The sequence below is a fragment of the Dermochelys coriacea genome, chromosome 16, assembly GCF_009764565.3.
Source record: "Dermochelys coriacea isolate rDerCor1 chromosome 16, rDerCor1.pri.v4, whole genome shotgun sequence".
Lineage (NCBI taxonomy): Eukaryota > Metazoa > Chordata > Testudines > Dermochelyidae > Dermochelys > Dermochelys coriacea.
The window spans coordinates 21,234,595-21,250,363 of NC_050083.1; the positions used below are offsets into that span (position 1 = coordinate 21,234,595).

At 41.1% G+C, this 15,769-nt stretch overlaps 2 protein-coding genes across 27 annotated transcripts in view; one reads left to right on the plus strand and one right to left on the minus strand.

Annotated features, from left to right (window-relative positions):
- Positions 1–252: 252 nt before the first annotated feature.
- Positions 253–15,769, plus strand: part of LOC119844076 (DAB2 interacting protein) — a 494,149-nt gene continuing 478,632 nt past the window's right edge. For 7 of the 14 annotated variants that reach the window (XR_006276072.1, XM_043498909.1, XM_043498908.1 and 4 more), the window contains exons 1-2: positions 255–1,303; positions 1,789–1,863. The gene's annotated coding sequence lies outside the window, so the exon portion shown is untranslated. Of the gene's footprint in view, positions 1,304–1,788; positions 1,864–4,380; positions 4,409–15,769 lie in introns of all 14 variants that reach the window. The other 7 variants (XM_043498921.1, XM_043498917.1, XM_043498923.1 and 4 more) reach the window with 4 other exon arrangements.
- Positions 6,636–15,769, minus strand: part of LOC119844080 (N-acetyllactosaminide alpha-1,3-galactosyltransferase-like) — a 65,283-nt gene continuing 56,149 nt past the window's right edge. For 11 of the 13 annotated variants that reach the window (XM_038374313.2, XM_038374312.2, XM_043498938.1 and 8 more), the window contains one exon: positions 8,362–10,215. In XM_038374313.2, the coding sequence (XP_038230241.1) occupies positions 9,522–10,215 (694 nt within the window). In that variant the 3' untranslated portion in view covers positions 8,362–9,521. Of the gene's footprint in view, positions 7,532–8,361; positions 10,216–14,005; positions 14,594–15,769 lie in introns of those variants that run through there. The other 2 variants (XR_006276073.1, XM_043498941.1) reach the window with 2 other exon arrangements.

The window sequence follows — 15,769 nt, forward strand, 5'->3', positions numbered from 1 at the left end:
GGGTGTCGGATGGGGCAATAGGAGGCCAGGGTATGGGGTGTCAGGGATATGGGGAGACAGGGATGGGGTGTCAGGGATATGGGGAGACAGAGATGGGGGCAATAGGAGGCCGGGGTATGGGGTGTCAGGGATATGGGGAGACAGGGATGGGGTGTCAGGGATGGGGGCAATAGGAGGCCGGGGTATGGGGTGTCAGGGATATGGGGAGACAGGGATGGGGTGTCAGGGATGGGGGCAATAGGAGGCAGGGGCATGGGGTGTCCGGGATATGGGGAGACATATACAGGGCTATGAGGGGCAGGGATATGGGAGGCATGTATAGGTGGAGACTGACAAGACACAGGGTTATGGGGGTGTTGTCAGGGATGTGGGGCCTGGGCAGAGATATGGGTTACAGGAATATGCGGTTGTCAGGGATATGGGGCTGACAGAGATACAGGGATTTGAGGGGCATATCCTGGGGGCTCTGGGGTTGGGTTTGAAGCTGTGTCCCTGTTAAGTTATCCCTTTTGTTTGTCACTTTTTGTGTTGGGTTGTCACCCTTGGAGCCCAGTGCAGGCTGGAAGGGAGGGCAGGGCTGAGACAGGTTTGCAGGGAACAGCCAGAAAGAATTATTTTGCTACTGAGATGTGAGGGTGGATTAATACTAGGGTGACCAGACAGCAAGTGTTGAAAATAGGGACGGGGGTAGGGGATAATAGAAGCCTATATTAGAAAAAGCCCCAAACATTGGGACTGTCCCTATAAAATCGGGATATCTGGTCACCCTAATTAATACCCCCTCTTATCCAGATACTGTTCACACTGTGGCAGCGCACCTGGGGTGACCGTTGGGGAAAGGATGGAATTGTTCAGGCCAGAATATTCTGTGGCAGTTACGATTCCCTGGATGGGAATTGGGCAGAGGGGCCCTCGAATGTGGTGGGGGAGGTGACAGCTGTTGAGTGAGCTGGGAAATGGGCTGAATGACTATAGGGCATGATAGGAAGCAGATACAGATGAGGCAGTTGGGAAATGGGCCTTAAGGGGAAGGGAAGAGGGAGAGGCATATGGGCACCTGGCCATTAGAAGAGGAGAAATTCTTAAGAAAGTGCAGTGACAACAGCAGAGCCCCCTTGATGGGGGGTGAAAAAAGTGAGATAAATTTGAAAGGCTGTAACCTTAAGTATGTGAGGGGAGCAGAGTCAGGGACATGAACGTGAGGTGAAAAGAAAAGAAAGGGGGAGGATAGAGAAGAAACCAACAAATCCAAAGAGAATATGAGAGCAATGAAAGCAAACAGGCTGGGAAATTCCCTGGGAAGGTAAGTGAGCCTCTAGTTTGTTTGAATATGAAAATGAAAATTTCTGGGTGTTTAATAGTAAATGTTGTTTCCAGCGGAGGGATAAATGGGCTCAGGGGAGATATTGCTAGAAGTAAGGTGTTTCTGTGGGGGCTGGGAAGTGGGCTCTAGGTCATTCAGTCTCTCTTTTATGTAGAGTCCATGGCCATTTAGGATAGGATTTTCAAAAAGTGCTCAGCATTGTAACACTGTTCCTGCTGAAGTCAGTGGGAGGGTGTGGGGAGGGAAAAAGAGTTTATTGTTTTCTTAAATGGGAGGAGAGTTAAGCTTGAGCACTTTTGAAAATTCCACCTATAGGGTCTTGGCCTTAGGTGGCCCATGAGGTTCTTGCTGCTTCTCTCTCTTACTGAATGCTTCTTGAGACACTGCTTGCTTAGCCTAGTAAAGTGCTGATCCTATATCCCGCCCCACCTTTTTCTTTTTTTTCTTTTATTTTTTTGTGGCAGAAAACAAAGCCATGATCTTTGCAGCTTTCCTATGAGATTCGTCCCATGGTAACAACAATAGAGCCATAGAAGCAGGTAATTACATTAATCAGCTGCTGCACTGTAGCAATGCTGCTGTGCAAGGTGTCACACCTGTAAACATTTCAAGGCTGAGTCCTGGCATTAGAAGTTGTTAGGGGGCTATATGTGACCTGTGACTATTCTTTAATCACTCTTGGATTATGGGGAATAAACGTTTTCCACAGCTATGAAAATGGGGAAGGAACATACACATATATTTATTATGTGGCATCATTATATTTACAGTTTATAATCACTAGCTTACTGGATAACTTTGCTTCATTTTCTCCATCTGCAAAATTGAGATAATGATACTTAGCTCCTTTGGAAAATATTTTGAGCTATATGGATGAACAGTGCTATATAGTAGCTAGGTGTTACTAGGTTAATTCAAAGGTTTAATGTGAACTATAATGTATAATAATTCTTCTTTGTTTGAATCTTTCCTTGGAAATGCCCTGGCTTTTGCTTTCCATTATGTGATTAATAAAGGCATGGGGACTAGAGTTTCCTGTTTATGTAGAGTGATTTGTAGCTAAGTAAAACAAATGCATGATAAGTGATATGTAAGCTTCTTCTCTATATATGGGCAAGAGAAATTACATTCTTTTTTAGTTAAAATGAAAGATTTTTTTTTTTGTCCTCTGCAACCTTATTTCAGAAGCATGTGAATCCCAAGATGGTATGAACAGCATCGCTGCAAGAGCATAATGGTAAAACTCTTTCCCACCGGGCCTAAGATGCCTGATAAACAGCCCTTCTCATCATCAATTGGCATTAATTTCTAATTGCATCACTTTGCTAGCAGATTCCAGACTAGTTCTAAGTAGCAAAAAAATCCTCAGAACAAATCAGGGATAAATGAAAACAAAGACCAAATCTATTTTATGGTCCTGGAGTTCTGTTAACTTTTTTGAATCTCTCTTTTCTGACCACCACTACTAATAAGCTTAAGAATATTGTCTGTAGAGAGCTTGGATTAATATGTTCATAGATGTTGTCACCAAGGGACGGTTCTCAAGCTAGTAGTGCTTCTAGGCTTTGTTTTTCATGTTACTGTTGTGTAAACTTACCTGTAGTTCTTCTTTCAAAAGATGTCAGACAAACAACCTTGGAAACTGTATGTCTCTTTATCCCGAGAGCAGCTACAGCAGGATATCAACACGAGGTAGTCAGATGCCTGACAGTTTAGGGCAGCGAGTTCTATGACTGTTGTCTTCTTGAATATGGAGACCAGAAATCCCAACATACATTACTGCATCTTGATCAGAACAGATCTTACAGCAGACTGGAACACTGCATATTGGGGCATTTAGTATCAAGAGGCTACACCACCATATTAAAGATGAAGGAGACTGCAGTCTTCTCTATTTTGTTTGTACAAATTAAGTGCAGTCCCTTGGACTTCTGACAAGTTGTCAGTGCTGATCTCTTTTGAGAAAATGGAGCCATCTCTGCTGTAGGGGATCATTGTGCTGAAAGTGTTGTCCTGTGGTAAGGACAACTCCTAACAGTAACCTCAGTAAGTTAAGAGGTAAAAGAGAATGCCGCTGAAATACAAGAAATAGATACTGTGAGCTGATGATTTACTTTAGAGCGAGTTTCAGCAATGAATAGTAAGCAGATAACAGCTAGCTCCTCTTAAAATCAATATCAGTTGTTAAGGCTTGGGCATTTTCACCTTAGTAAAGCTAAAAAAAATCACTTCATGAACACTCAAGTATCAAGGTGTTGTATGGAGTTTCATTATCATTTCATGCATTTAGCTACAAACTAATACTTGAGGGAGGCTTCTCTGCTCCTTGAAGTCTTTAAACCATGATTTAAGGACTTCAATAGCTCAGACATGGGTGAGGTTTTTCATAGGAGTGGGTGGGTGAGATTCTGTGGCCTGCGCTGTGCAGGAGGTCAGACTAGATGATCAGAATGGTCCCTTCTGACCTTAGTATCTATGAATACATATTTATTACAGCATTTTGCTCAAGGATTTTAGAGTAGAAATCCTTTTATCTGATTTCTTAAAGAGGATTTCATCCCGTTCCCGTTAAAGTCAATGGGAATTTTGCCAGTGACTTCAGTGATACTCATTGGTGATGGAAAAACTTCGGGATGAACACAAAGGTATTGTTGTTCTGTGGATGGTTGCTGCCATCGAGTGTCCCATACCATGTACTACATCCATATATCTTCCTATTGTATTTTCCACTCCATGCATCTGATGAAGTGGGTTTTAGCCCACGAAAGCTTATGCACAGATACATTTATTAGTCTCTATTTGTGCTACAAATACTCCTTGTTGTTTTTACATCCATGTAATTGTAGAAAGTTAACCAGTCTAATCAATAGTTTCTATATGTATATTTTTTTCTTTAAACTGTAGAAGTGATTTATGTTATCATATTAGTCAAATGTTATTTTCATCCATCCTGAACATATAATACTTAAGAGAGGCATGCAATAATAAAAAAAATGTCCAGCTACTTCCATCTGTCTATACATAGGTCTGTCTTTCAACTTATCCTTTCTACTTAGATTCATTTGAAGAAGGCTGCTGATGTTTGTAAGTAAGAATTATTTTCTCAAACTGATTTTTACAAATATACATTTCAATTTTAAAAAGAATCGATCATGTTCTCTAAATATATATGTTTTAAGGACATATTAATTAGTATTAAAAACTGACTATGTGAACTAAAGCATTCAACAATCTCTCCAAAACCAAAACAATTGGCAGAGTACCCTGAAAATCAAGAAGTCCACACAGCTTCCTTCCCCTCCCGCCATTCTTATCTATTTCTCCCCTCTCGTATTATCCACTCTCTGGCTTCAGCCCCTTCTCAACCTTGACTCTTATGCATTCCAGTGACGGTGCTTTCTCCTAGATGCTGTCTGGGTACCAGTAAGAGTGCATCATCCTTTTTCTTTGTGCTGCCTGGGTGTCACCTTGGGGGGTGGGGGCTTTGAGACCATCAGAGAGTCAGTCTCCCTGCTGCATTTCCAGTACCCAGTGTCTTAGCTGGAGGAGCAATTGCAAGGAAAGTCATGTTCTGCCCCTTGGCAGCCCCAGGATGGAGCATACTCAGTCCAGTCACACCTAGGCAATGTGAAGAGTTAAGCATGCTCAGTTCAGATAGAATACTCGGAGAATTTGGCTGTTAAACTCTAGCATATCTCTGAGTATGTGTGAACTGAAATTTTCAGAGGCTCATAACTTATTCACATTTGGGCGGATTTTCATGGAGGCAACAAAAGGCACACCCCTGTCACTATGGCAAATTTCCAGTCATGTAGGTACTAGAATTTTTCAACAAAATAGTTGTAAGAATTTTTTAACATGGCAAAACAATGTATTTTTCCTTAATCTCAGTCTGAGAAGCAGCTAAACAGTTTTTACTGAAATTTTCTAAAACAATTCACTCCGAAGCAACCCTCTGACATGGAAATATGAGCTCAAATAGTTAGTTTGGCAACTGAAAAGAGGGTCTTCTGCAAAGTTTTGAGCAACCTTAACTATAGGTATTGCTACCTGCACCATCTACGCTTAAATAATCCTAACACATTTAACTGCTCTGAGACTAGAAAAAAATTGTCTTTTTAAAAATCTGAGATTCATGAAAGACTGGGGTATGAGAAGGAAGCTCCCCTTGGTTAATATAATTATAGAGTATTGGAATTAGCCAACAATGTTACTACTCTTTACTCACTGATATCCAGAAGCCCATTTGTATGATATGGGGAAGCCTTTATAGGGCAGGTATTCCTGGAATTGCTAAACTTCAAGTGAGTTTATTATAGCTGTTACTCCTATCAATTTCAACTGGATGGCATTGACCCATTGTTATGATATAGGTTGAGCAATGAAAGTCTGTCATTTTACATATTACATTTTCTGAGTGTTTCAACAGAGGCCTTCGGCCATGGATCTAGGGTGACCAAATGTCCTGATTTTACAGGGACAGTCCTGATATTTGGGGCTTTTTCTGTTACCACCCCCATTCCCTGTCCCGATTTTTCATACTTGCTATTTGGTCCCCCTATAGATGCCATGAACAACGATACATTTTAACAGTGCAGGACAGGCTACTTCAAACACTGTACTGACATCCATTTTGCATTGCATATAATATTAAATAACGTAATATTTTCTCACTGGGTGCAGTACTTAGCTGCATAGAGGGGGAACACTAGGATTCTTTTCAACATGTCTGTGTGGTTTTGGTGCAGAATTAATGCCCACAGAGAGTGGGCCTTGGGAATCTCCAGCGAATCTTGTGTACCTTCCCAGACTGACAGCTAGATGGTACTATTGTGTAATGCAATAAATATTCCTCTGCCATTTCCCATAAGATGGCAGGTTAAACGGGACCAGTCACCAGTGCCTGTTTGTTTTAATTTTCTTAAAAAACTGAATTTGATGCTGGCTAAAGGTGCCATATTATAACATCTTTTCAAAGTGATGTCCAGAGAACAGCTATAGCATAGACCATAGCAGTATAAGTTTCCCTACATCACTCACTGCCCTAGAGTGACCACTTTTAGGCGTGACAGAGTAGTTCAGTCTCCATGGCTATTAAATTTTGTTCCCTCTGCCTTGAGATTGCCAGTAGAGGGTATCAATTGTGATGGAGATTCTTGTGGTGTGATCACCTGGTCAATGGACTGCGACCCAAAAACCCATGGCACACAGGACAGACAGCCATCAGGTAATAGTTTACAGGTAATCGGTCATACAAGTCACCATCCACCTCCAAAACACCTTTTAACAGAAATACATAACTAAACTAAAATTTTTTGATAAAATAAGAATATTTATTAACATTCAAGATTTTCCACAAAATAAAGCAAATAATTTAAAAAACATTGTCAATTTGTATATTAGGAAAAATTTTTAAAAAAGAAACCTAAATTCAGTAACTGTTAGAAGATGATTTTAAGCCCTTAAATTCATATAGCCAGATCTAATACTATACACAAAACTCAATATTATCTCAAACATTCCCATCCATAGTCCAGATCCAGTCCCAGAATGACAGTGTTGAGGGTGTTTCCTGCTTCCCATCACTCCATGCTTATTAAAACTCAGGTCAACAGTATTTTTAAATATCCATTTAAGGTGCTCAGGTACTATGGTGCTGGAAGCCATACAAGTATCTATATACACAGGAAAATCTCTCAACATGATTCTATTTTAATATGGTACACATCAGCCTTCCGGATATAAGGCCTCACTGATGCCATTTAATAAAGAAAGAGCAGCCCCAAAATCTCCAAGAAATTTTGTAAAAGGAATTAACTTCTTTACTTAACAAAAAAACTCACGCTCCACCACAAAACAAAAGAAATATTATATCCTTCCCATGTTTCTAGTATTCAGTTTTAAGAGTTTTGCTAGGATTTCAGTTTCTTGGTGATAAAAATCATTTCACAATATAGTATATAAAAATACACTAGTATGAAGTCATCACATCAACTTTCTTATGGTCATTTTCTGGACCAGGGCTAAAACAGTTACTTTTCATACCATGATCTCATGTTCAGCTCCTAATGGACCTCTTCAGTTGTGCCTCAGCATCCTTTGCACTGATTCCAAGAGAACTTCTTGTGGTGTACTTCTGGCATATGAAGAGGATCAGTTGCAGAGTCCAATTTAGTGAAATGCTGGATCCACGGAATGGAACAAAGGCTCAGTAAAGCCTCCAGAGAGCTGATGGCAATCTCTCTGTTGCTGGAAGCTACAGATCTGGAATGCCTGTTCTAGGCAAACATTCTGTTAAAGTAGAGAGAAATCCAGCTGCTTGTGCCCTAACCTGATGGACTATAGAATGAGAACATCACTGAAAGAAAAATAGATAATTCTCTGAAGACGTCCACGCAGTATGCAGCAGCAGTCAAAAAGGCAAACGGGATGTTAGGAATCATTAAAAAAGGGATAGAGAATAAGACGGAGAATATCTTATTGCCCTTATATAAATCCATGGTATGCCCACATCTTGAATACTGCGTACAGATGTGGTCCCCTCATCTCAAAAAAGATATACTGGCATTAGAAAAGGTTCAGAAAAGGGCAACTAAAATGATTAGGGGGTTTGGATCAGGTCCCATATGAGGAGAGATTGAAGAGGCTAGGACTTTCGGCTTGGAAAAGAGGAGACTAAGGGGGGATATGATAGAAGTATATAAAATCATGAGTGGTGTGGAGAAAGTGAATAAGGAAAAGTTATTTACTTGTTCCCATAATATAAGAACTAGGGGCCACCAAATGAAATTAATGGGTAGCAGGTTTAAAACAAATAAAAGGAAGTTCTTCTTCACTCAGCACACAGTCAACCTGTGGAACTCCTGGCCTGAGGAGGTTGTGAAGCTAAGACTATAACAGGGTTTAAAAGAGAACTCATGGAGTTAAAAGATAAATTCATGGAGGTTAAGTCCATTAATAGCTATTAGCCAGGATGAATAAGGAATGGTGTCCCTCAACTCTGTTTGTCAGAGGGTAGAGATGGATGGCAGGAGAGAAATCACTAGATCATTACCTGTTAGGTTCACTCCCTCTGGGGCACCTGGCATTGGCCACTGTCGGTAGACAGGATGCTGGGCTGGATGGACCTTTGGTCTGACCCAGTATGGCCGTTCTTATGTTCAGGGACTGTTTCTGGATGGTTTAGCCACTTAGGAGTACATTTTCAAAGTGTTGTGGGTGGAGTTTTAGGATCAACATCAATAGGAGTCATGTGATTAGATCTCGTACTACAAGAATCTCTCTACAGTGGTTACTCTTCCCCTCCACTGCACTCCACCCAATCCCCCTTTAGCTGAATGGAGGTTGATTCAGGGCAATAATTTCTTCCATCTCTTTAGTGCCCTGTTCTTGTTCAAAAGTGGAGATGTAATAGTGCCTTTTAAACATCAAATAATCCTCAGCATCTCTATGAGGTAGGTATATATTGTAATATTCCCATTTTACAAGGGTAAATTGGAGGAAAGGATAAGCAAGTTGCCTAAAGCCACACAGCAAATCAGTACTTAGAACTCAATTCCTCCTCAGTCCCTGATCTGTACTCAGGTTGTAGACCATGCCACCACTCTGATTATAAACAAATAACAGAGGAACATGTAACTTTCTAAACACAGTGTTATACTCCAGAGACATTGAGAAATCACACTATAGTCAGACAATGGATAACCACAAACTCAAAAGCAGTATGATAGCTTTGCTTTTTTGAGAGATTTCTACTGTTGAGTCAAAGGCATCTTCTCCTTTTATGAAAGTGAGAAGAGATGTGTAGAAGACTTGGACAGCAGCAGTGGATCTATTCAGTGTAAAATTTTTACTCAGTATTTTCCTTTCCGCTTTGCCCGCTAGCATAAATTAATTTTATTAAATCAGATTTTTACCAAATCTCTGCTGGATGTGTTTTTCATGATAAACAAGGTCAAGTGTTTTCCATCCCCTACCAATATGTTATAAAATTTACTTTACATATAATTCTCCAGCATCAGTAAATTATTTAAAAAGATGAGGAATAAATTTTGTCTTATCTTGCAGTTTATGGAACTACATTTTAAAAAAAATGTTATTTTTTCTACCATCTATTGGTCATGTCATGATCAGACTCTGAACTCCAGCAGATTAGATTTTCCAATGCCAATGCTACTCTCCCAGGATCCTTTATAAATTAGGAGTTACTTCTGACCTCACCATATTCCTTTGGCATCCATGATAACTTTACATTTTTTATATCACTATTTTTGCCAATTTTGTAATCCCAGCAGTATTCCGGAGATAACAGTTTAGTAGGCTTGTTTATAAAGTAATATTTGTTTAAGTGGCTTTCATCATGCCATATTGCCTCAGTGTTCCTTTCTTTGTCCTTTATAATCCCTTCATAACATTCCCTGGTAAGGTTGAAAACACGAAGAGGAGTACCTCCAAAGACAGCAGCATGATAATAATAGTCCCCCTGCATCGATGGAATGTAAGCTGTTGACTGGGGATCTCTCTCATAAGTGAATTTCTCTTTATCTGCCTTATAAAACCAAGCTTGGAGCTGTGCTACAGACTCATCAAGCGTCTCCAAACCATAGTCACTCTGGAAAACTTGATCCACATCCATACAAAACATAAAGTCTACTTCATACTTGATGTGGCTTTCAATAAGGTCCCCTATGGTCTTCATGCGCATCATACTTATATCTTGCCATCGGCTTTCTTTATTAACTTGGAATACTTTAAATGTCCGCAGGGGTCCCAGTTCTATCAAAGGCATTTTCGAGAGATCATCCACCATAACATAGAAAATCACTTTATGACCAACCATGAAGAAATTGTCTGCAGATATTAAGAAGGTTTTTAAATACTTATCGAGATACCTAGAAAAAAATGGGAAAAACGTTAACTTTCTTTATCTACAGTTGGGGAATAAACTAGAGTCAGTGGGCCAAATTCATGTTAATGTAATCCTGTTTCAACAGTATTCCCTTAGAGCAGCGGTTCTCAAACTTTAGCAACTCAAGGATCCCCATTTTGATTTAAAATTTTGCTGCAGACCCCCAAGCCCCCCACTCAGCCCCAGGTCCCACCCCCACTCCACCCCTTCCCCCAAGGCCCCAGCCCTGCCCCATCTCTTCCCGCCCCTGCTCCACCCCTACCCCTCCTCTTCCCTGCCTCTTTATGCACCCTTCCCCGCCCTCCCAGCGTTTCCTGCATGCTGGGAAACAGCCATTTCCCAGATTGCAGGAGATGCTGGGAGGAAGCGGAAGGAGTTGATCAACGTGGCCTGTGGATCCCCTGGAATACCCTCGTGGACCCCAGTTTGAGAAACGCTGCACTTGGGAACTTTTAGTGCATGCCAGCAGGGTCTGCCTGGGCCAGTTTAGTGCATAACACAGTTGTGTACACTAGAATTTACACCCCTCTGGTGCAGACTAATGCACCATGTTGACAATCCCTTCAACTTCTAGAAATTATTTTTCAAAGTATTGAGCGTTATATAGCACTTCATACGTTCAAAGCACAGCTTCCATTGACTTCATTTACAGATGTGAGTGCTCAGCACTTCTGCAAGTCAGACCCCAGCATCTCAAGACAGGCACCCAGAAAATGAGGACCCAACTGAGGCAAGTTGGGTTTAAGAGATCATCACACAAACTCTGTGGTAAAGGCAGAGATAGAATCTAATTCTCCCAGGCCCCATTCAACTGCCTTAACCATGAAACTGTTCTTTCTCTTCCTGCAGTACCCTGCCACATTCTCTCCATATCTTCCAACTTCCAACAAATTAGATTGTTGTCTGTAGGCCCCCTACCTCCTTTACTAAACAATCCTGGTTCTTCCCTTGAGCAGATCCATCCTGTGCACTGAATGGAGTAGGGGTACTAGCATTTCTTAACTGCTGAGTCCCTGGTTTGCAACCTTAAGAATGTTCTTTTCACATAGGTTGTGTGTGTAATTTCCTAGGTATTTAAAAAAGCAAATTGAAAAAACAAATTCCATCATGGGGCATCATATTCACACCCTCATGTTTGATCATTAGAATTGGAACCTTTAGATCCACCACACCACCACTCTGCTACTTGGTCTAACAGAGTGACTGATGGTAGTAGATTGTCATCCTCTATGTGGACCAGCACTAGAGGGGGATGAGACATATTTTTGCCAGTGGTTTTCACAGATATTTGCTGACAGCAGAAGAACACTGAGAATCACGGGTTCCATTCCCAGGCTTTAGTGGGCATAGACTCTTCTGCCCATTTGCCCCAAAGCTTAACTTCTTCTGTTTCATACTCTTCTGTCTCAGTCCTGTCTCTTCTTTAGCTGGTCCCAGTCTCTGCTCTTCAGGCTTCTTATCCCAGTCCCCTTGCGCAGCCAGCTCCCCTCCCACCCCTATTGACGTTCCCATTTCTCATCTCAAAGTCCCAATCTCAGTGTCCACTCAACTCCCATCAGCTCCTTGGCCACATCTTTTTGCTCAACCAGTCCCACTTCTCCCACACACACACACACTGGCTCACCATTAGATTTATTACCCTCACTTCTACCCCACTGGTTCCCAGTCCCACTCTTTGCCCAGCCAATGCAAGTATCTCCCACCAGTTCCTCATCCAATCTCAGTCATTTGCCCCCAATTTCCTCCCTTGACTTCCAGCCTCCCCCAGACTCTCAGATTCCTTTTCCCACCCCCCCACAACTACTCAAGTTGCTTGTCCAATTTACCCCCCGTCTGGCTCGTTTCAGAGCCAGAGAGTATTTTAATGAGGCAACTTCCTCCTTCTCAGTGCCTGGGCGCCAGCTAGGAGAGCACTGAGAACACAGGAGACAGTTTCCCTGCTTTCATTTCATGTATCAGACCCATCTTGGCTTGCCCAGCCACTTATAGCCCTGGTCTGCAACATGCTCAATGTGACTGAATCTTCAGAGTTTTAGCTGCAAAGCTCTAGCAAATCTCTACTTAGCATGTGCGAACTGCAGTTTTTCTAAGGCTGATAACTTGTCCAAATTTGGGTAGATTTTCATGGATTAGCAAAAGGCACATCCCTGACACAATGGCTATCTCCTGCCAAATTTCAAGTGCCTCCAAACCATGGAAGTGTTAGATGTTCTCAAAGAAAAGGACACCACATTTTTTTAACATGGGCAAAACAACATTTTTACCGAGCTTAATTCCTGGAAACAGCTGAAACATTTTGGACAAAATTTCCAACTAGCGTGGAAAATTGCAGCCCAAACAGTTTAAATTTGGTAAAGTTATATGGTACTAAAAACAGTGTTTTATAATGGGAAGTGTTAGGCAATTTTATTAATTGGTGGTGTTACCAGTTCCACCTATAATGTCGAACTGTTAACTTATAACTTAATTATTAATGTTAGGGTAGTTAGTGAAGTAAAGTTGCATCATCATCCGACTTTATTCTTATTAAACTGTAAAAATTACTATAGTTTTAGTTGCTCCTCTTTGGACCTGTTCTGCTCCTATTCATACCAGCTGGAACAGGATAAAACCCTTTATTTTAAAATGTATCTATAAATGTGTGTAGCTCCAGAAAAGGTTCTCAGGAACCATATGTCTTTGTTCTCTGGGATAGAGTGGCTCATTGGAACAACAGTATAGATTACTGGGACACAAGACTCCCTGCTTTCATGCCTCATAATTTCCAAGAACAAACAACTGTTTTTAAGGCAGCAAACCTGCCATGTTAAAATGCAAGCATCAAAAGAAACTGCCAGGATCTGCAGCCATCTCCACTTGAGTCCAGACAGCATCCCTGAACTTTAAAAAGCTCTTGCAAAACCTTTTTAAAGGGAACATGTTGACTTTATACTTCTGTATATTCAGAAAACCACTTTTGCCATTGATCAAAAATGTTAATGTCTTGGCTTGTAGCTGAAAAATACGGAGAGAAAAGTGACTAAGTCTGAATTTACAGCAGGTGGGAGATAGAATGATTGCAGTCTGCAGATCTTGTTAAAGAGCTTGAATTATCCGCTTAATGTTCAAATAGATTCCTTGGAAACCACCAGAGAGGGTAATAATAAAAGAATTTCCATGCCAGAAATTCCTCACTAGATGGAGTGGAACATTTTAGGAAGAATTGGCTACTGAAAGTTTAGTTTGTGACTGCAGTAAGTTTCTAACAACAACTCAACAGGATTTTTTCCTCCCTTAAGTATACACTTGATAAGTGTGAAAATTTGGGAAATCTGTCTGTACTTGTGATTTCTGGTTGATATTATGAAGGTGTTACTATGAAAATTGCTATATCACTGAAAGCCTCTATATAAATGTGGAATCCACCATGGACTGGCAGGGTCGTGCCATGTCTCTGCCAAAGCAAGGACAATGATAGGGCCATCAGCTATTCAAGGGGAAACACATTGGGGATAATGAGCTTGCTAATCTGGAGAGTGGAAATTCTCCAAGCAGGACAAAAAGAGATGACAAAGTGGGAGGTTATTAAAAGGACTCAAGGGGGATGACTCAGAGCCACACAGGAAATTTTGGGCAGGAGAAGAAGAGATGGACCAAAGTCACAGAAGATGAGCTAGGGCAGTGGTTCTCAAACTTTTGTACTGGTGACCCCTTTCACTTAGCAAGCTTCTGTGTGTGACCCCCCCCCGCTCTTTTAAATTAAAAACACTTCTTTACATATTTAACACCATTATAAATGCTGGAGGCAAAGTCAAGTTTGGGGTGGAGGCTGACAGCTCACAACCCCCTGAGAGGTCCCAACCCACAGTTTGAGAACCCCAAGGTTAGGGGGAGAGGCTCCCTGTCTCGCAACAGAAGTTATGAAGCTGCCAGGGAAGGATCTTGGATCTCAGAGAAGACCCTGATACAAGCCCAAAGAATGCTCTGGATTGGTGAGGAAACTGAGGCAGGAAAATGCATATAATGTTTATTATTTTTAATGAGCAATAGCATGTTAGAATGTTGTGCAAAGTGCCTTATGTTTCACGTTATACATATCACATAGCTCTTGAAGTTATAAATGGTAAATCAGAAGATTCACATGGTGGAGTTCTGGAAGAGGGTATTTTTAAGAGATTGCGGGGGCAGTCTGAGGGCTCAGCACTTGTGCCAGGGAGCGACCAGGTCTTATGTTATATTCCCTCCTGAGAGCTGCACTCCAAGAATGTGCTCAGAGACCCTAAGACAGGGGCATAGCCATGGCTCCATTAAGACTCTGAGGGCTTAAAACATGAGACTCACAGCTGTTTGACAAGAGGGCAAGAGTGGGTGCTGGACTATACCTGTAACAATAAGAAACAGAAGAAAGCCAAGAAAGGTTTTAATTTTTTCCCTGGAAAAGTGAGAATATATTTTGGTGAACAGATTTACATAATCTTTCTGTCCTTATCGGCTTTAAAAATTGGTAAATAGAAGCAGCCAAGGGGCTGAATTTTAGCATGTTCAGAAGGTAACTGTGGGCTGTTAAATAAATTTTATTAAATCCAATCCCTTGTCCTTATGAAGGCAAAAATTCCATTGAGTTTGAGAGATTTGCCTTCTGTAGAAGTTCAGGGTCACACCCATTCCCAAAGCTGAAATTCTTACATGAATACTAACACTCCTTTATGTCCCTGGCAGAACCTGTATTTACATAATCTTCTTGAATTCTGATCTCTTTACTTTTGTTTTTTTAATAATCAGCTTATTAGCCACAGTACTGTGTTGAAGCAGAGAGTGTTCTGGAGACAGTTTCTCTCCTCCATCAAATGTAATTACAGCCCATATATAATCTATTAGAGATATCTGATCAATATATGGTTTATAGATACCAGTTGCTGTTTCTGTATTGTCTTAATTAATAAGTATGTGATTACAGTTTGTAGATGAGTTTTCTTCCCTTATGGAGAAAACACTGAGGACAATTTGTGTAGTGGCCACTAGTTTTCTTTGATGGCAGTTGATTTTCTTGCCTGAATCAGGTTTTGGAGGCTTTGGAATTGTCCTGGGGACAAAATTTTTCAGCACAGTCCTGTGAGGGAAAGTGCTCTGCTGTAGTTCTTGGGGGTAAATTAATTTCAGACATCTCAGACAGACAACGCTAGCATTCATAGTTGTATCATTTGCAGTCACTGGCATCTAATGCTCATGTTATAAAATAAATATAGTGGAGATTTAACCCTGCAGTCTCATCCAAAATGTCTCATTTGGTTCTGCCTAGAAGGGGGAACCCTTCCATTCCACATGGAAAGACCTCTGTCAGGTTCAGAGATGTGTGGCAACAGGGAGTGGAGATGGGAAGGTGCTGCTTTGTACAGCACTGTGCCTTGCAGAATGCAAGATTTCAGCAGATTAGTGTTGTCTCTTTTGGTCTTTACACAAGAAACGTAACAGGAAGGAACCACACAGGCATGGTGGGATCAAAATAACTGTTTACACCAACTATATACAACATGCAAGGCCTAGTTACATATATTCAT